The sequence below is a fragment of the Chrysemys picta genome, chromosome 8 (assembly GCF_011386835.1).
Source record: "Chrysemys picta bellii isolate R12L10 chromosome 8, ASM1138683v2, whole genome shotgun sequence".
NCBI lineage: Eukaryota > Metazoa > Chordata > Testudines > Emydidae > Chrysemys > Chrysemys picta.
In genome coordinates this window covers 10,204,317-10,224,536 of record NC_088798.1, presented here as the reverse complement: position 1 = coordinate 10,224,536, position 20,220 = coordinate 10,204,317, and the positions used below count along the sequence as shown (strand labels likewise).

The 20,220-nt window shown below is 44.1% G+C and overlaps 1 protein-coding gene across 9 annotated transcripts in view; it reads left to right on the top strand.

Annotated features, from left to right (window-relative positions):
* The first annotated feature begins 3,938 nt into the window (after positions 1–3,938).
* EPS15 (epidermal growth factor receptor pathway substrate 15) overlaps positions 3,939–20,220 on the top strand; it is a 106,295-nt gene continuing 90,013 nt past the window's right edge. For 2 of the 9 annotated variants that reach the window (XM_065555346.1, XM_065555345.1), the window contains exons 1-3: positions 5,099–5,237; positions 15,329–15,500; positions 19,043–19,084. In XM_065555346.1, coding sequence (XP_065411418.1) covers positions 15,474–15,500; positions 19,043–19,084 — 69 coding nt within the window. In that variant the 5' untranslated portion in view covers positions 5,099–5,237; positions 15,329–15,473. Of the gene's footprint in view, positions 4,056–5,030; positions 5,238–15,328; positions 15,501–19,042; positions 19,085–20,220 lie in introns of those variants that run through there. The other 7 variants (XR_010589983.1, XM_008167965.4, XR_010589985.1 and 4 more) reach the window with 4 other exon arrangements.

Here is a 20,220-nt window from a genome sequence, read left to right as displayed (position 1 = left end):
GGCTCTCTGGCTTCTGAGCAGGTTGTGTGCATGTGGCCCCAAATTAAACATCATGTTTGGGGTGGGGGTGGGGAGATGCAGCTGCAGATATGGGACAAGAATACCAACTGCCACTGATTTAAATGGGGGTAGATTCTGCCACCCTTACAGTGAGCAGTTCCACTGATGTAGTCTACTCATAAAATAAGATACTACTCAATGTGATAAAAGAGTATAGCATCTGGCCCAATGAGAGAAGAATTGGGCCCAAGCTAATATTTTGGGGTGGGGTGGTGAAGGTATTGAAAAAAGGCTGCTCAAAAGTAATGATTATAGAATAATAATATATCACGGCTTTGTTTATATGAGACACCCACTGAAACTCCTAATTGTTTCATTCATCTATACTTAAGGTTTTAAATTTTGTATTTGTAGTATTAGAGTTGTTAATCTGTTTTTGCTCTGGAGCTAAGCACTAAAAGGACTCAGTTCATCCCTATAGCTGGGTAAAGCATACCACACACCGGCATGCAGGAGTGAATCATCTTTCCAGTCAGCCTGTTAATGCTACATAGTTTTAATAGTCCTTTTGCCCACAACGAGCAGGACCAGTCATACCAAACATCTAGGTGTTGCCTTGGAAAAATAATGAGGTTCCTGAGGCTGGATCCATGGCATAAACAAAGCTATCATAAAACAAAGGACAGTCATTAAAGTTAATACTTCCTGGGAGATCAGAAGATATCATACAATGTCATTAACACTATTAAAGCTATTCTTTGGGGACTCGTGAATATATTGCTGAAATATTTGGGGACATAGGGACCTGATTCTCATTTCCCCGCTATGTTGCTTTGGTGCTGCACAGGGTATCAAGTTGGTGTAAGTTGTGCTGATGCAAGTCGCTTCTTACACCTGTGCAGCACATCTACCCTAGGGGTCTGTACCATTCCATGTTCGCATAGCTACATTGGTGCAAAAAAGGCAGGGTAGGCAGGCCTTGGGTTACTTTGACTTATCAACTTTTATTCTCAAGGCACTTGTTTTATGTGTCCTGTGAAAAGTTAGCATATGCATAAACTGGTGATTTGTATATCCTAAACTAACAACTCATGAACCAAAACACCAGAAGGAGAGCCTCTCCCTCCCCGAAACAAGAGGAATGTTCAGATCTGGATCCAAACTTTGCAGATTAGACCTGTGTATACTGCAGTGTTCATGAAAAAATCCCACAAAGTAATTCTTTCACACTCTCAAACAATAGCACACCAACTCTTGTCTCCATGTTCTTCACGTGATGACACAGCAGTATCCACTAATAGGTAAACTTATACTGTCCTACTGCAGTTGTTAATATAGAAAAAAGGAAACCTAGCTATCTATTGTACAAAGAGAATTAAAATTGAATGGGAAAGTTGTAGAATCAACCTAATCATAGAATAAAATCTTCATGTAGTTCATGGACATTCTGACTCTCTTGCTGAATTATCTACCATGTATCAAATTCCACATATAATACCTGCAGAGTCTGTAGTTTTTAGATCAGCAATTGATTCATATTTTTATCCCTATAGCATACTTCAAAGCTTTCTGAGAGGGTACAGTACTATTTGGCCCTGATTCTCCATTGCTTTATACATTGTGTAGTCATGTACCTGAGTGGTGGAGAGTCTAAAGTGGATGTAAAATGCTACCAAACCAGAATGGTAGCATTTTACTCTCACATTGCCCAGGTATAAATGACTGACTACACAATGGGCTAAATCCTCAGTTGTGCCAAAGGAAGGAAAGGCTCTTAAAGCCATCCTCTCTGATCTAGGGGAGCCATTTTGGCCCTTGTGTAACTTAGAGCAGCCTAAGGATTGCTCTAAGTTACAGTGGTAGCAAATGATCCTATAGGGACAGCTGTTCCAGCTGACAACTGGGCAAACGCCATGTGCTCCAGCCCCATCTCGGCTATGCCCTGGCCTGCCTCTCCTGTGCTACACCCCTGCTTATAAGTAGTCCTTTGGAGGTACCCATGAACTCTGCCCAGTGAGTCCAACTGAGATAGACTCCTGTTCAGAGAGTTTTTGCCCTCTTCAAGAATCAAAGCACCTCAGGAAGTATTCGCAGTGACACCAGGCAGCCTTTTCAAAACGGAGTAAGGATTATTAGTCAACTGGTGTTGACCCATTGGATGACTGTTCTAGCCAATCTTCTGCTATACTGACTAGTCTGTGTGACTTCCCTAGTGGCTAGTAGGGCCCCCAGGCTGAAAAAGTAGTGGTCAAACCCAGGTTCTCCTACTAGCCATTGGGGAAGTGGCACAGACAAGGCAGCGGAGCAGAAGACTGCCTAGGACAGTTGTTCAGTGGGACTTTGGTACGCTGGAAGGGGAGGACTATAGTGAATTGCCTGGAAGGCCAAGCCATGAAAAGAGAGCACCCTGAATCACACAGAGAGGGGCTTTTCATCTGGCAGCAGGGCACGTGAACCACTGACAGAAGAGGATGCCAGACTGGCAAAGAGCTAATCGCCAGAGCAGCGAAGAGGAGGCAAGAGTGAGTGTTTCCTGTGACAAGACTAAGGATTAAGACCAATATGTAAATCAATGGAAAATCAGGCCTCCCAAGTCTTTCTTGTGCTGCTCCCAGCCAATCACTAAACAGGCTCTATACTGCTAGCTCCAGCTGAGATGATTGCAGGTATACATTCTCACGGTTCACTTTTCAGACACTAATTTTTGGATGTCATTCCACTTTGTTCTCGAGAGAGGATTATCAAGGTAACTAAAGAGATAACTTATGCTTTTAGGAACTTTGTTCAAGAGGAATGGAGTACAGAAAGGTTAAATACAGGGAAGCATAAATCATTGGCTGATGGTGTTCAAAACTGTGTGAATAATTACTTATAATTACATTGTTTGTGTCCTACATTCTTCCTTCTCTCAATAATTTCTTCTTGCTGTTGCTGTGACTGAGACAAATCAGTGAAGCAGACTTCCTTATACTAGTCACAAGGTATTGAAAATAAAAACTAATTGCCACATTTCCATTCATCTAAATGTGCATTTCAGACTCCCTGATCCCATCCTAGTGCAGGAAAATTAGTCTAAAATGACTACATGAACACGAGACTGAAACCCCCCCCCCAACGTTATTGTACAAAAAAGAATGCTGAGTGACTCTGAGTTGCATCAAATCTGTACAGCAAAAATACTGTTGCTGCAGGGTAGGCAGTGGAACACAATAGTGATGTAGAAGTACTGAAGTGCCAAGGGAGAGTTGATAGTTACGGGTTAAGTAAACAGCAAATCCATTACTAAGTTTTCCAGGATGGTGCAGGAGTGGATGGTGCAAACCTAACAAGATATTTACAGTGTTATAGTGTGTTCCTCTGATGCAACAAGCAAATGCCCTTTAACATAAAATGAGTGGAATGAGGAACCCTAAAGGCAATTAGGAATGACATTTGGAACTTGGCAGCTGTTGAATGATAGTAGGGAATGCTATTTGGGATTGGCAGTTGGGAAAGGCAGTTGGAACCAGGCAGTTGCAATAAAACTGTTGGGATTAATAGTTAAAAAATGATAGGATGAGGATTTGGAGTATGACAGCTGGGATGAGCATGGCAGTGATGTGAAGAAAGAAAAAGGGAGAAAGCAATAGAAGAAAGAGCAGAGGAAGGAAAAAATGGACTGTGAAAACCCTCTGGCAGATAAGCACAGGTTTTGGTAATTCTCTCTCACTGCATTGAGTGTATGAAAAATTTTAATTGGCATCTGAGCCATCTTTGGTTAAAATCTAAAAATAAGAACTATTTCTATTCCCTCTCCCCACTGAATGAATTCTGCAACAATGTCCCAACACTCTGGTGGTGCAAAAGCGCAGGAAAACTGTTTAAATAACCGTTGTTGGGACAGTGAGCAATGGTAGAAAAAGGACCTTGTGCCCTAGCAATCCCTGCTGCTGGGGATTGTTGTTATCAGCAGATGAAGGACAAAGCAGCCCTTGTATGCCCCCAGGATTTGAGGGAGGGCATGCACGGAGGTACCTCATTTCCTGCAGGTGAGGGACAGAGGGAGAAAGAAAGAGGTAGGAGGCTGAACTCAAAGACTATGTTTGTTGATGATGAGAGTGTGGGTGGGATTCTTCACACCAGCACTTTGTATTGGAGCCTCCTGTGATTTTCTCTTGGTTCTGTTAAGTTTACAGTCTGCCTTATGAAGGAGCTCCAACTTACTAGACCAGCATAACGGTCCCTTATGGCCTTAAAGTCTTTGAAGCCATTACATAAGCCAGCACCATACTAGGAGTTCTCCAGGACATGGGCAATGGGCTGATATAACCAAGACAGAAGGAGGGTTAGGACCATGGGACCAATGGAGATTTCACTGCAGTGTATTTTACAAGTACAAGGGAAGGAAGGCTGGCTGATGATTTAGCTGGGGATTGGTCCTGCTTTGAGCAGGGGGTTGGACTAGATGACCTCCTGAGGTCCCTTCCAACCCTGATATTCTATGATTCTATGATCCAAGCCAAATACTCCAGCTCCCGGTTTAGAGGCAGCTCCCCAAGTGCTGAGGGCTGGAGGCTCCAGGTCGGGGATAGGAGCAAGATCCGGCGCCGGGTTTTGCTGCAGCCGCACAGTGCCGAGGGCTGGATGGAGGCGCCGAGTCAGGGGGCGGAATCCGGCGCCGGGTTTTGCTGCAGCCGCACAGTGCCGAGGGCTGGATGGAGGCGCCGAGTCAGGGGGCGGAATCCGGCGCCGGGTTTTGCTGCAGCCGCACAGTGCCGAGGGCTGGATGGAGGCGCCGAGTCAGGGGGCGGAATCCGGCGCCGGGTTTTGCTGCAGCCGCACAGTGCCGAGGGCTGGATGGAGGCGCCGAGTCAGGGGGCGGAATCCGGCGCCGGGTTTTGCTGCAGCCGCGCAGTGCCGAGGGCTGGATGGAGGCGCCGAGTCAGGGGGCGGAATCCGGCGCCGGGTTTTGCTGCAGCCGCGCAGTGCCGAGGGCTGGATGGAGGCGCCGAGTCAGGGGGCGGGATCCGGCGCCGGGTTTTGCTGCAGCCGCACAGTGCCGAGGGCTGGATGGAGGCGCCGAGTCAGGGGGCGGGATCCGGCGCCGGGTTTTGCTGCGGGCGGGGCCTGGCTCTGGATCGGGAAGTTGCTGAAGTTGGCGAGTGAGTGTCCGGGCCCCGCGTCGGCTCCGGCTTCTTCCTGCTGCCCGGTCGGTGCATGATGGAAGCAGCATGGCCTCCCATCTCTCCCTGACCCAGGTAACTGCCTCCGGCCCGGCCGCTTGGGACTCGCCCTGCCGAGCCACGGGGTCCTTCCCCTGCGGGGTCCGAGGCCTGCAGTGCCCCTCGCGGCGGGGGGAGCGGGGCTCCCCGGCCTGGAGTGTCACTCAGGGGCTGGTGGTGGCGGCGCCCTGACCTGCCTCCCGCTCCGGGGGGAGAGGTGCTGAGTCCTTCGGCCCCCTGTGCCGGTAACGCCTGGCCCCGTGCCGTGCGCTCCCCCGGTAATCCCCGTCCTCGTGCCCCCCCACCCGGTAGCCCCTGCGCCCGCCCCTCCCAGTAACCCCCGGCCCACCGTGCCCTCCGGTAACCCCTGGCACCGTGCCGTGCTTCCCCCCCACCCAGTAACCCCCGTCCCTCCCGGTAACCCCCGGCCCACCGTGCCCTCCGGTAACCCCTGGCACCGTGCCGTGCTTCCCCCCCCAGTAACCCCCGCCCCTCCCGGTAACCCCTGCCCCACCGCGTCCTCCGGTAGCCTCTGCGCCCACTCCTCCCGGTGATCCTCCGGGTACCCCCGGGCCCGCCACGCCCTCCGGTAACCCTCTCCCGGTAACGCTTAGTAACCCCCGTCCCTCCCGGTAACCCCCGTCCCACCGCGCCCTCTGGTAACCCCTGCGCCCGTCCCTTCCGGTAACCCCTAATAACCTCAGTCCCACTGCTCCCTCCGGTAACCCCTGGCACCGTGCCGTGCTTCCTCCCCTCTCAGTAACCCCCGTCCCTCCCAGTAACCCCCGCCCCACCGCGTCCTCCGGTAGCCTCTGCGCCCACTCCTCCCGGTGATCCTCCGGGTCCCCCCGGGCCCGCCACGCCCTCCGGTAACCCTCTCCCGGTAACCCCTGCCCCACCGCGTCCTCCGGTAGCCTCTGCGCCTACTCCTTCCGGTAATCCTCCGGGTACCCCCGGGCCCGCCACGCCCTCCGGTAACCCTCTCCCGGTAACCCTTAGTAACCCCCGTCCCTTCCGGTAATCCCTGTCCCACCGTGCCCTCCGGTAACCCCTGGCACCGTGCCGTGCTTCCCTCCCAGTAACCCCCATCCTGCCATGCCCTCCCGGTAACCCATGTCCTCTTCCTCCTGTAACCCTTGTGCCTTGTTGCATCTCAGCCCCATCTCTGTAACCTCTGGCCCTGTGCCTTGCCTTGCGCCCTAGTAACTCTTGCCTTAGTTCTGTGCCCCCTTAAAACTCGCATCCCTACTTTGTGTCCCCTTTAAAACTCCTTCATCCTTTCCCTTCTTCTATGCCCCCAATAATCTCCTCTCGCTGTGTTCCTGCATGATGCCCCTCTGTGTTCTCCTGAGGAGATGCCCCTCCTGGTGGTGCCGGGGAGGTGAATGGTGGACCACACTGGCCCTCCCTGAAGCACTGCCCTAGATGTGGATTACACTGTGCAGTGGTGCATGGTCTAGTTTGCATTGATCCGGGCTGAAAGGATCTGTAGAGCAGTGGTTCTCAACCAGGGTTCCGGGGGTCCCTGGGAGGCTGCGAGTAGGCTTCAGGGGGTCCACCAAGCAGGGCCATCATTAGACTTGTTGAGGCCCAAGGCAGAAAGCCAAAGCCCGGGGCCCCAAATCCTACCAACCAGGGCTGAAGCTGCAGCCTGAACAGCTTAGCTTCACGGGGTCCCCCTGTGGTATGGAGCCCTGAGGAGTTGTCCTGCTTGCTACCCCCTAACTGTGGTCCTGGCTTTAATATGCAGAAAAACAGTGGTGGCATAAGTGGGTCGTGGAGTTTTTATAGGATTGGGGCCGGGGGGGGGCTCAAAAAGAAAAAGGTTGAGAACCCCTGCTGTAGAGAATAAAGTTGAAGTGTTCAGCATTGGGAACAATAATAGGGTGTGATGATGTATGTGATTGGGGGGGATTTGTGTCTTCATCTGAAACGTGGAAAGTGATGATGATTTGATGAACTAAAGCTGTTCTCAGACTGTTGGTTATGATCCCATTTTAATGGGGTCACCAGGGCTAGAGTTACACTTGCTGGGGTCTAGGGCCGAAGCTTGAGAACATGGGGGTGGGGAAAGGCTGTTCCTCATTGCAGGAGTCAGAGGGGTGGTGGCTCTTGTACTGAAGTAACTCTACAGTAGCATACTCCCTTGGGTTATCACAGTTATCCATGTAGTTCAGTAATGAGAACCTGTGGCCCCTCAGACTGCTACATGGCATAAAATTAGACCTAGTGTATTGGTCTACAGGTGCCACTCCATGCATGTTGCTCAGTTCTTGGAAGCAGTAGGCTCTTAAAATCCATCTTGATCGCAGAATTGTAGAGAGATGGTGTGACGGGCACATGTGTGCCTAAACCACAGAGAAGGTAGCAGTGACCTGCCTTAATTCTTGGTGAGTTGTTTTCCTTTAGCAATATAACAGCAATAAACATATATTTAAGGTAGGCAAGAGATTTGGGTTGTAGCATTTCAACCTTTAAAAAAGGCTGCTCTTTGGCTTGCAAAAAAGCACATGGAACATGTTCAAAATTAGCATTTTCCACTGATTTTTCAAGGCATGTAACAACCCTTGATTCAATGGGGGAGGGGCAATGACTGGGTCATATGGTTTAGGTAATTGTGCCTGACCTTTCAAGCGTGGACTGATCTCTTAAGCTGACCCCATTTATTAATTTCTTCTTCTTCTTTGTTTTCAAGCTATTCCAACTCCTCTCCAAGTAATTAGCAGGTAGCTTGAGAGTATTAGACCTTTAAAGGGTGGTATAAAAGTATTGACATTAATAAGTGGAAATATCATGTTAAGTGTTCTTTAAATTCAGATAAGAACATGAGCATGTTACTGAAGAGTAAACTCTCTAGGGGGATTGACCTGAAACCTTACTTCTTATGAACTATATTTTATTTACAAAATAGCAAGACGATGTTGGACTGTTCACTTCAGAGTGAAATGGTTGAAAGCTGTTGTGCCTTTTGATCTGGGTATTTGGAGTGGTGATATCTATGTTGTATACCGGTTGAATGTGGATAGTTAGAGGAGATAAAGGACTAACCTGATGAGAGCATTCAAGCTTTGAGAAGTTTGGCACCTTTCAGGGTTTAGACAAACTTCTGACTAATGTTTTCATCTTCTAAATGTATTGCCTGAATACTGGTGAGGATTTCCAATATTTGGAAGCCCTTGTATGGAGTAATGAATACTGTTGACTCTTATTCCCTAGATTTTCTACTGAATAAGATATGTCTTGGAACTACTTGGCTTCTCTTTATTTTGTCAGTGAGAAATTTATATTCTTGTAGTTCTTGTATTTCTGAAGCACACCTATTAGGGGTCAGACATGCTATTCAGTACACAGGATACAGTTGTTTTGTTTAGCTAGGAGAGCTTTATAGTCTCTTATAAATGTTGTTTGTTCATTTACCAGTGCTGATAAATACCAACATGTGCTTAGAATTACTAGCCTTTTATTTATTTACTTTTTGGTCTGCTCCTGTGTGCTTAGGGTAACTCAGCTTTGTAATTTTCTCACTCTGTCTGCACAGTTGGATACTCTTAGGAAGGAAAGCAAGTTCTGTCATGAAAGCAAGAGATTATGACGGGTATGTGTGAATTCACTGGATGCTCACAGTTCAGTTATTTTGGGAAGCTGAAATCAAGTGTTGTAAAGTCACTAGAGAAGATGTGTAAATATCAAGTGAAACTGCCCTCCTGAAGTGTTGTTTTACTTTAAAATTTGATATATTTCAGGTACCAAAAAAGTTTACACGAAGAATGGAGACAGAAGAATTGTTCAGACACTGACTTAAAAATGTTTCAAGGAAGGGTTATAAAAGAATAACTCCAGTTCTTGTGTGGCTGAAGGCATAGGGCCTTTTGGCAAAAAAGAGACCTGGGTGTACATTATAACCACGTCATGTAGTATGATTGCTTATATAGTTCCTCTGTCCTTCTATACGTACAATGTGATCATTTCGCTATAGAATGTATGTACTTCTAGTTATCAGGAAGTAAAATTGTGAATAGAAATGTGATGGATTATGAGAGGACTTTGGGGCTAACTTTTCTCAGTCTCTTGGATTCTTGTATAGTATAAATAGCAGGTATAGGTTTACTCAGCTTAATTCTTGGCATCAGTTTTACTTGACAGTTTATTTTTGTTTTTTTTGCATTAAACGAGGTTCTGAGTTCATCACATTTTTAAACTAGAACAAGTTTCTTCAATGCAGATTTAAACCTAGGAATTAGCATGTATACAAGAAGTGCTGACAGACCATAAACTATAGTATTGTGAGAGCAATCCTATATATGAAATGCTACAATGTCATGTTTATTGTTTTTTTTTTAAACATCTTACATAAAATTGCCGTGTAGTGGAATGAGACAAGTTAATTTTATACTGTAATGCAAAGAGAAACAAACTTTAATCTTTACTGGTAATGAAATAAGAGAGCAAGAAACCAAAAAAGATACAAAACACATGCAGTGTACGTGAGAGAAGAATTGGAACAATATCTAGTTAATGTAAGTATAATCCAGAGTCTCTATATATCTTAATTTCTCCCCCCATCCCCTCCCCTCCTCCCCCCGATTGTGGTCAGTGTAACCGGGAAGTTGGATGTTCCCAAACTGAAACCAGGCTATTCTCAAATGGTTTAGTGTCTGTAGCATCTCAGAGAGTTTTCCATCCTTGGTGTTAATAAAGTGCAGTTACAATATTTAAACAACATTTCCCAGCAATTAAATAACCGATTGCATTTTGGTGGCTAACTCAGAGTGACAAGTATGGTCTGTAACTAAAAACCTAAGATAGGTTGTGGAAAAAATATCAATTTCAGCTGTTAAATATGTAAAGGAAAAAAGCACTGCAAAGTCAGAGTAATTCAGAAATAGTAATAAAATACCTGCAGAGCGCATGGGTATATTTCTAATAAGAACACTGTGAATATAGTTTGTTGGAGCGTAAGAGAAATTCTGGAAGCTGTTTTGTTTCTACAGAACTGGTTTACATGTAAACAGCTGATCTACATGCTTGCCTTGCATGCTGAGTCCTTTTTTTTTTTGAGGGGCATGAGAAGGAACCTCTCTGTGGATTCCAGTGTGCTCACTGCAGCTGACCTGCAGATGAAGTCTTATTGGTTCTTTAGGGCACAATATAAATTTTAATCATCTGGGGGTCTTGAAGGAATAACTTGCAAAGAAAGATCAAAGGTCTAAGTGCAATTCAGAAGAAGTTTTACTTTGTTTTGATGACCTGAAGGCATTATGTTTTTAAAACAGTTGCTCTTTATAACAGGTGTACAAATGACTAGTTCAGCAAAACTGTCTTACTCTGCTGTGATAAGGCAAACTTTAGCCATGGCTGTGAGACCCAGGTTTGCCATGATCCATGTTTGTTCTATTTTTATTGTCCCAGTGTACAGCGGTTTATGTATTTTTTGTTTTTGTTTTTAAATATACAGACACTCTGCTTTGTTGTGGGGGAGAGTGCTTATAGATAGATAAGTCTTGTTCTTATTACTTTGCTTGCTTTAAAGATGTGCACAGGTAAAACTGTGTGTGTGTGAATTTAATGTTGGATTGAGAGTCAAGGTAAGCCCTCCAGTTGCACAACAAAAATGTTACGGATAGTGGCAGTTGCACTAGTTCCAGCAATGTGCCTTAACTTGAAACTCCTGTTTTTAGGGACCCATATGGCCCATTCAGTTCTTGGTTTCTCCACTGAAACTAGCAAGATGTGATAATTGTGATGTTGGTGTTAATGATGTGGATGCTAAGAACTGATTTATTGTAAACTCTGAAAGCACGAGTGACAAGGTTTTTGCTTTGAATCAATGACTTAGAGGTGAAGCATTCTGTATTCCATATTTAATGCCCAGATCTGTTTAGCTCTCTCTACATACTGTTCCCCACCTTGGGTTTGCCACACGCTTTCCCCCTCCTGCCCATCCCAGAATACCTCACTGCCCAGCGTTCCTCTTTGGTTCACCAAGTGCATGTGCAGAGCACAGCTGGTTAAATGAAGGATAGAGCTGGTTAGGAAATTTCCACTGATTCAGAACTATTGTTCCTTTTTTTGCACCTAGTTGGGGAGCTAAGCTATAGATGTCAGAAAACAAAAGTAATTTGATACACCTATCTAGTTTTTGGATTCTTCTATGACAAATAAGGGCAGTAATGTTTTGGTCTAAGCTTTCAGAAGTGACTAGTGTTTTGGGGTACCTCCAATTTTGGGGTAAGTAACCTTAAAGATATTCAGAAAGTTCTGACCTCCTGCTCTCTGAGAATCAGGCCTCTTTAAGGTGTCCTAGGATGGGGACTCAAAGATTACTACTTTTGAAAAGTAAGGCCACTGTTTAAGTTAAAGCTTAAACAGTGTCCTATGTATGGTGTCACTCTGGGAATGGGAGGGGAGGAAGAAAGAGAGGAGGAAACTGGGAGTGGGTCGGAACTGGTTATTTAGCTAGACAGAGAAACACAAATGTGTGTGGTGGTGTGGGGAGGGCAACATTTTAAAAAGGAAGCACTTTCAAATGTTTCCTTTGCAGAAGTTAGTAAATATTTTTCTTTTAAAAATGACATTGTGCCAATTTTGGAGACTATATTAAATTATGATGTGAAACAAGAGATTTTGTCCTACTTCAAGTGCAAATCTCAGTATAAAATTAAATATGGTGTCACTGTTGCATCTATAATTATACATACACTTTGTGGCATAATGCAGGTCTCTGGATAGTCTTGCTGAGTACAAACTTGGATGTGTAATTATAGAACCCTTGGATACCCTTTACTGTTGGAACACATTAGCAATAGGTTTCATGTTAATATATTTCAACAAACTAGCTATGCCAGGGGTGGCTAACCTGAGCCTGAGAAGCAGCCAGAATTTACCAATGTACATTGCCAAAGATCCACAGTAATACGTCAGCAGCCCACGCATCAGCTCCACCCCTCCGCCCCCCCCCCCCACCGCTCTCAGCACCTCCCGTTCACCGGCAGCCCGATCAGCGCCTCCCCCTCCATCCCTGCACCTCCCGATCAGCTGTTTCATGGCATGCAGGAGGCTCTGGGGGGGAGGAATGAGGGCCTGGCAGGCTCAGGGGAGGGGGCGGGAAGGGGTGGTGTGGGGGCAGAGCCAGGGGTTGAGCAGTGAGCACCCCCGGCACATTGGAAAGTTGGAGCCTGTAGCTCCAGCCCCAGAGTCGGTGCCTCTAGAAGGAGCCGCATATTAACTTCTGAAGAGCCGCATATGGCTCCGGAGCCACAGGTTGGTCACCCCTGAGCTATGCGGTAATATGCACCTGCGGTAAAGCTAACCAGTCAACTTCCTTTTTCTGTATAAAACTCAGCCATGTCTCTCATATACCCAATAAATCTGCAACATGACAAAATTCAGAATTTTGTTTTACTATCTGGCATTAAGACTGTGTGTCATTTTGGCAAGAGTAAGGGAGAACCCCCGCAGTTCGTCTCTCAGTGAAAGTGCTCTGTGTACACTGTGGAAAACTATGCAAATCTCTAAGGTTTCTTCCCCCCACACACACACCATTAGACGGTAAAATAACCACTTAATGTAGATTGAAACAGGAGAGCAAGTTGCTGCATCAGCCAAAGAGGAGAGGGAGCTGTCTGCTTTTAGTGAGCAGGAGCTGTGCTCACCAACACCCCCCCTTACTTTAATCCCTGAAAACAATATTGAAACCTTTAGAGTATATTAATATTAAGTAACATTTAGTCCACTTTTTCATTTTAAGTAGGCTTTATAGTCCAGCATTGATTATTGTGGTGGTTTGGATGAGGGATTGCATAACAAGAAATCAAAACATGGTTAACTTGCATAAGAGATGAAGAATGTCATTACACTGTCTAAATTCAGTTGTAGAAATGCTCTAGTGCAGGGGTCGGCAACGTTTGGCATGCGGCTCTCCAGGGTAAGCACCCTGGCGGGCCTGGCCAGTTTATTTACCTGCTGACGCGGCAGGTTCGGCCGATTGCGACCCCCCACTCGCCGCGGTTCGCCGTCCCGGGCCAATGGGGGTGGCGGGAAGCGGCGCAGGTGAGGGATGTGCTGGCTGCGGCTTCCCGCCACCCCCATTGGCCCAGGATGGCAAACCGCGGCCAGTGGGGGCTGCGATCGGCCAAACCTGCCGCATCAGCAGGTAAATAAACTGGCCCGGCCCGCCAGGGTGCTTACCCTGGCAAGCCGTGTGCCAAATGTTGCCGACCCCTGCTCTAGTGCTTCAGTAGGTGTACAGTTGAGTTATAGTGAAGTAGAATGAAAGTTTTTCAAATCTTTTTTAAATGCACTGTGTATATTGACATTGTTAAGGCTATAGTGAATCTTTGTTTTAAATAAAGATTTCTGGATTGGTTTGATGTTGAGAATTACCTCTGGCCTATAAGAGGATTCCACTGTAACTTTTTTTTATCCTTTTGTATTTAGCATAAAAATTAGAGAAATGGGCAGAAAACAGTAAAATGAGACTCTGATTAGAAAAATGCAAATGAATATATTTAGGAAAAATTAATTCAAGACAAACATGTATGATGGGAACAAGAAAAATGGAAAGCAAAAATATTAAGCTGCCTTTTCCTAAGTCTACATAGGACTAACGAACATTGTGAGGGTGGGGAAAATGGCCTACCCCAGTCTACAATACAGTTCCCCTGTTTCTACCACTGATAGGGCTTCACTGATACAAAAAAAACAAAACAATTTTTTTTTCCTGATGTATTCAAAGTCTCTGAGATGATAGTGGACAGCAAACTAGACATGAGTTGTCTATCATATGACAGCAATGAAAGCCAATCCTTCAGATACTTGTACAGGGTTCTCCAGACTTTATCCAAGCCACACATTTAAATATTTGGCCTTTCTTACAAGCACCTGAAGTCTGAAGAATCCTGTACAAATATTTGAATATTATAAGAGTTGCAGGCAAAGTGGAATTATGTAGCATTTTAAAAAGGGGGTCTAACTAGGCTTAATAGGATGAAATTAGGAAGGGAAAATTTTAGGCTGAAAATCAAGAAAAACATCCTGAAGCTGAGCTGTACTTGGCTATGGTATAGGGTAAGGGAAGTGTTGGGAAACATTTTATCTTTAAACACTTCAAACTACAGTGCAAAACAATAGAATAGAGAACTGTCCTACGTTGCCAGAGAGAGAGAGGCTGACCTAATGTTTTTTCCCCCCTCTCAATTCTATAAACCTCTACAGAGTTGTACTAGAGAAACCCAATAGAGTGTAAATACTCTTTAAAACTGATTTTTTTGGACTTGCAGTTAATTTTGGGTGAAGATTCCTCAGTTTTCATATGTCCTTCACTTGTATCAATGAGCCTGATTAATCAATGCATCACAATGCCTGAACAATCCACCACTGTGGAAAAGATATCTCAAGGGGGAGAGCCACTGAGAGGTTAATTCAGAAGACTAGTATATCAAATCTCTTTCCTGAAGCTTAATATGGAGCCCCATGGAAAGGACAGAAACTGACTGCAGAGCTGGTTCTTTCTTCCACTTTTCCCCTACATCACATAAATGGAGAGCTGGCTCACTCATTGTTCTTTAAGGAATACTACTTTAGTGTTCTGGGTCTCTTTCAGCACTGGGAAAAGAAAGCAGTGTTTGCTCATTTCTAGATTATGCAATCTTGGAATGATGTGGGTCTGGAAGTACTAATATTAATCTGGCATGCCTTCACGTGGAGGCAGAATATAGTATTTCAGTCTCGCATTGAGATAGATGGAGAAAACTGCAAAATATTAGCTTGTTTGGTTTCTTTTCTTTTTTCATGGGTAGATGGTGTTGGTGTTCCTTTACTTTCTGTTGGACGGAGGCTAAGGGGGGAAAACTGTTTTAATGACTTAAAATACACCCCTATGTAATCGTGGGGGTGATGGATTAAAAACATGAAAGGCTATAATGGGCTGATTGACTGAAGCCAGAAAGACACAGAGACAGATGGCTGTAAAGCTGGCCTTCGTTTCCTAGGTTAGGACTCTATAAGGACCAGACATTCTCAACGCAAACTGTAATCTTTGCAGGGTAATTACTGGAACAGATGTTAATGTTAAAGTAATTAATTTTTAATCGAATTTACAATAGTATATTTTAATTTTTTATGTATAGTGGGATCTGACTATTCACACTGAAAATGAGTCCACAATTTCCACTCTGCAACTGTATGTGCCAATTCCAGTAAAGCGAAGAAGTGTTACCCGGCAAAATTCCTAACTGGCACTGAAGAATTCAAAATACTCTTTATAATATATTGATGCAAGGAAAAAGCTACAGTACACAGGTCATCTTCTGTTACACTCGCCTTTTTGCTCAGTATTCTTTTATGGGAAAACTATGAAGTCTGTTGCCAGTAAAATGAAACTGTCTTCCAAACTATCCACTTTCACAGGAAATTCCATTTCCTGGGGTTGTACTGATATAATGAAAATGAGCCCCAAAATCAGAAATCTAGAGAGAAATTTTATTGGCTTGTACTATGAGTGTTGAATGAAAAGATTATTTTGAGTTTGTGTTTGTAATTCCATGACCTGAACATGCATGTGTTTCCTGTCCAAGACTAACAATGATAGGTTTGGCTGGAATAGTGTTTTGCTGAACAGAAGGATGACATTGTTTTGTAGTGCATCTAGGTGGGGCAGATTAATGGTCCCTCCCTTGGGGGAGAGGAAGGGGAGATGGGACAGGAAAGACAAATGAAGACTTGATGCCTTAAAACACTCAGTTTTGTGGTTTTTATTTCTTCTTTGCACTCGCTGGATAGTTTTGTTCCAGAATTTTGTTTGTAATTTTAATTTGGTTGTATTTGCAAACTATTTTAGGGTTCCTGTGGATTTGACCCGAATGAGATATTAAGATGGGACATGTCTATATTATAAAATGTTTAGTTGAAGCAACACAAATGTAGCCACCCAGATTTTAGGCTTACTCATTGACAATGGCGTATTTCAAACCTTTACAGGCAACATTTTAAGCTGTCCGTTTGAAACTAGGTGTCTTTGACTGGAAAATATCATATATGGACTGCAAGTATAACACCACATTTTTTAGCTGCAGCCAGCAAGAAAGATCCAATTTAGCTGTGATCAGTGTGGAATACTGAAAACTTTGTACGTTAATAGAGAATATAGTACTAACCTCTCTAGCCTGTCATGCTGACCAATATTGTCTCATTGTTTACCTGTTCTCGCCATCTGTCTGTTTCTTGTTTTGTACTTGCATTACAATTCCCTTGAGGCAGAGACTGTGTTTTGTACAACATGTAACAGTGGGGTCCTGCTCTATGACTAGGGCTCCTAGGTGCTACAGTAATAAAAATAATACAGTTTTGTAAACATTTTCAAATCTCCCAGCAGTGAAGTTCTCTGAGCATTAGTGCAGAAGTAAACTAGGCAAGCCCTCATCAAGCTGATACAATTAACAGTTTATAATTTGCTTGAACACGGTGTCCCTTGTTAGATATTTGCTAGCAGATTAAGCGGGAAAAGAAATTCATAGTAAATAACATCAGTGACCTAACAACACCAATGTTCTAAAAACATTTCTTAAAGAAGTCAGTCTAGCAACATCCTTCTGTACGTGTTGTCTTACATTTCCGGAGTCAGTTTAAAAGTGACTCAAGGAATCTAACTTAAATCCTAATGGGGCACCTGGCCATAAAAAGATCTGAGGTAGCAGGATACTGGGTGACAACTCTGACTATTGCTGCCAACACCTTCAATCCAAACCCAGTGGTCTGAATTCAACTCTTGCTACAAATAGTTGGGTTACGGGGGGAGGGGGGAATACACCTCTACCCCGATATGACACGAATTCTGATATAACACAGTAAAGCAGTGCTCCGGGGGGTGGCTGCGCACTCCAGCGGATCAAAGCAAGTTCGATATAACGTGGTTTCACCTATAACGCGGTAAGATTTTTTTTTTTTTGGCTCCTGAGGACAGCGTTATATCGAGGTAGAGGTGTATTCAAATGTTAATATGTCACTAAATAAGCATACTTTCCAAATAGTTTACTTAGTAACTCAATCATTTTTATTTAAATAGAAATAAACAACTGGAGAACACTATGTTTTGATTCTTGAGCCTCACTTTCTGGGACATCATAGTTGGTCCCCAATAGTTGGATTTCTGAACAAGGAAACTTCCTCCAGTCATCTCTTTCTACTGTGGTCAGGAAAAGTGGACTTTAATAAACAGCAGTGCACCAAATAGATCCTTTACTCTTTTAATCAATTTCTCCTTACAATGGAAACAACCCCGCAAGGCCCCAAATATTGGCTAACCACTGGGACAAAGAGGCTACAGTATAAAATGTTACTACAAGAGAAATAGATTTACACTTATAATGCCCATCTTAGTAGTAGTAAAATATTTCCTACAATTGCTTACGTATTTTTGTCAGTGTCCAAATTGTATGCAAGTTTACAAGACTTTTAAATCTGAAATTAGAAATACATGCTATAATTATAAAAACTTTGGGTCAAGTCCCACTCACATATGCACATGTTTGAGGTTGCAAGATTAGTCATGTATTTGCATTGTACATGGAATGAATAGTATTTCTGGTTTGTAGTTAGAGGAAATGGTTTTCTGCTTTCTTACTGATTTGTGTAGGTGCTAGATTTACAGTGTGGTCAGCACTCCCAGTTAAGGATAGTAAATATAACCCATTATCCATTTGTTGATAATACTAGTCGTACACCTTACAAAAATGTGCTCGATCAGCATGTCTTAGGGTATGTCTACACAGCAACTAGATACCTGCACCTTGCCAATGCCAGCTAAGTTGGGCTTGCAGGGCTCAGGCTACGGGGCTGTTTTACTGCTGTGTAGACTTTTGGGCTTGGGGTGAAGCCTTTGACTCTAGTGCCCTGGGAGGCGGGAGGGTCCCAGAGCTTGGGCTGCAGCCTGAGCCCGAAAGTCTACACAGCAATGAAACAGCCCCGTAGCCCAAGTCCCTTGAGCCAAAGTCAGCTGGCACGGGACAGCTGCTGGTATCTAGTTTCTGTGTAGACATACCTTTCAGGGCATAAACATCTAATAAAACCTACAGTTTTGTTTCTTCCTTCAGGATAAAGGAAGGGCAGTCCCCAAAACATAATAGCCCTCTCCGGCCTCCCCAACATTTCTCAGACAAACACATAGAAAAAGAGATCTGCTTTGCCCCAGAATCAAAAGTCTCACAACTCAGACTTCCTTGGTTTAGTAGGGGAAGTGAATTGAAGGCCTTTTCCTGAGTATAACGTTTTATGGTTTGTCTTCTTTGTGAAGTTAGCTCAGGCCTGCCTAGCACAGGGTGGAGCATCCCCACTGTAAAACCCTGCTTGTGCCAGACCTGTGTAAATTATGCCCACAATGGTGCTGTACCAACTTGTGTGCTGGGCTAGATTTCTGTTGGGATATCCTGTAGTTCTTAGTGGCGCATTTAAACTGCGCTACCCTATGAACTCTGTGTCTCTCATCTAGTGTGGAGCTGGTGTCTGTTAACTTCCAAGTGGGGTGACTTATTAATGCAGACAGTTCTGAAAGTGAAAACCAATAGCATTTACTATCAAGAACTTTTAAAGAGAATGTTAAGGAATTCAGTCTGCAAATCATAAAGTGATTCATAGTACATCTGACTTCTTTGCTTTGTATTCTGAGACCAATGCAGCTACAACAGAAGTGTAAACAATCTTATAAGTTGACAGAAAAAGCCAGTTTAAGACCTGTATAAAATGTCTAGTTTTCCATGTTAAATTATGCAACTTTGATCATATAAAGTGACTTAAACTGATAAAATTATGCATATTAATCATATAATCTTATGCATCTTTCTTCATAGCTATCCAGTGCAAATCCTGTGTATGAGAAGTACTATCGACAGGTAGGAGTTTTTATTCTCTTGCTCTAAATTTCTAGTTCAGTTTAAAAACTTATCTTGTTGCCATATTCCTTTTAGAGATGAAGATTGAATATTTTTGTCAGACTGTGTAGGGTGGGTTCAGTATTGTGTAACACTGCAGCCTTAAACTACTTTGTTAAAATGGTAAAGACCATGGGGCAGATCACACTTAAGGGCCCAGATCCTAAACTGGTTTGACAGATTTTTTTTTTTTTTTAAATAATATTGTGACAGTGCCCTCAGTGATTTTTACGTTGGTGTAGCTACGTGTCTGGGGAGTGTGAAAAATCTGTACCCCTGAGAAACCTACCTATACCGAGCTAACCCCTGATCTAGACAGTTCTAGGTTGATGGAAGAATTCTTCTATCAACCTAGCTATCGCCTCTCTGGGAGGTAGATTACCTACATGGATGGGAGAATCCCTCATATCGGTGTAGGTAGTGTCTGTACTGAAGAGCTTCAGTGGTGTAGCTGCACTGCTGTAGCATTTTAAGTGTAGAAATACCCTAAGTAAACTCTCTAGGTTGAACTTGTTAAATGTTATAGTTTAATAGCCTGCTGCTGACGTTTCTCTATTTACCTGAGATTCTAAGACATTTTTTCCTCTTCATCTGGGATATGTCCTTGCAAATCAACCTGAAATGAAGTTGGGTTATCAACTGCCAAGTTGATAGCTTTTAAAAATGGGGACAATTTGGTTTGTTTAATTGTGTTTTGATATGAGTGCATTAGCGGTTAAGATAAATTGTTGCCATCATCTGGCAGACCTACTACAGACCTCCTATTAAGAAACTCAGTCCTGAGTATGCTCCAGTTGCTGAGAGGAGGGCAAGAGCTGATTGATTCCTACTAAGGTGCTCTTTGGACCTTGCTTAGGGGCTCAGTTTCTTACTAATCAGAGGCTAATAGAAGTATCTGACAAATTTCAAATGAAGTCCCCTTATCAGCAGGAAAGGGGTAGCTTTCTATATTTTTCTGCTCCCCGCCTTCCTCCCCCTTGGGTTGGGAGATGGGTTTCCACTACTTTACTTTTCCCCCAGACTCTGTTTTGGATCCAGTAGTCAGAGGTTGGCCATTTAAAGGAGAAGAGGTCCACCACCTTGACAGGAGCAAGGAT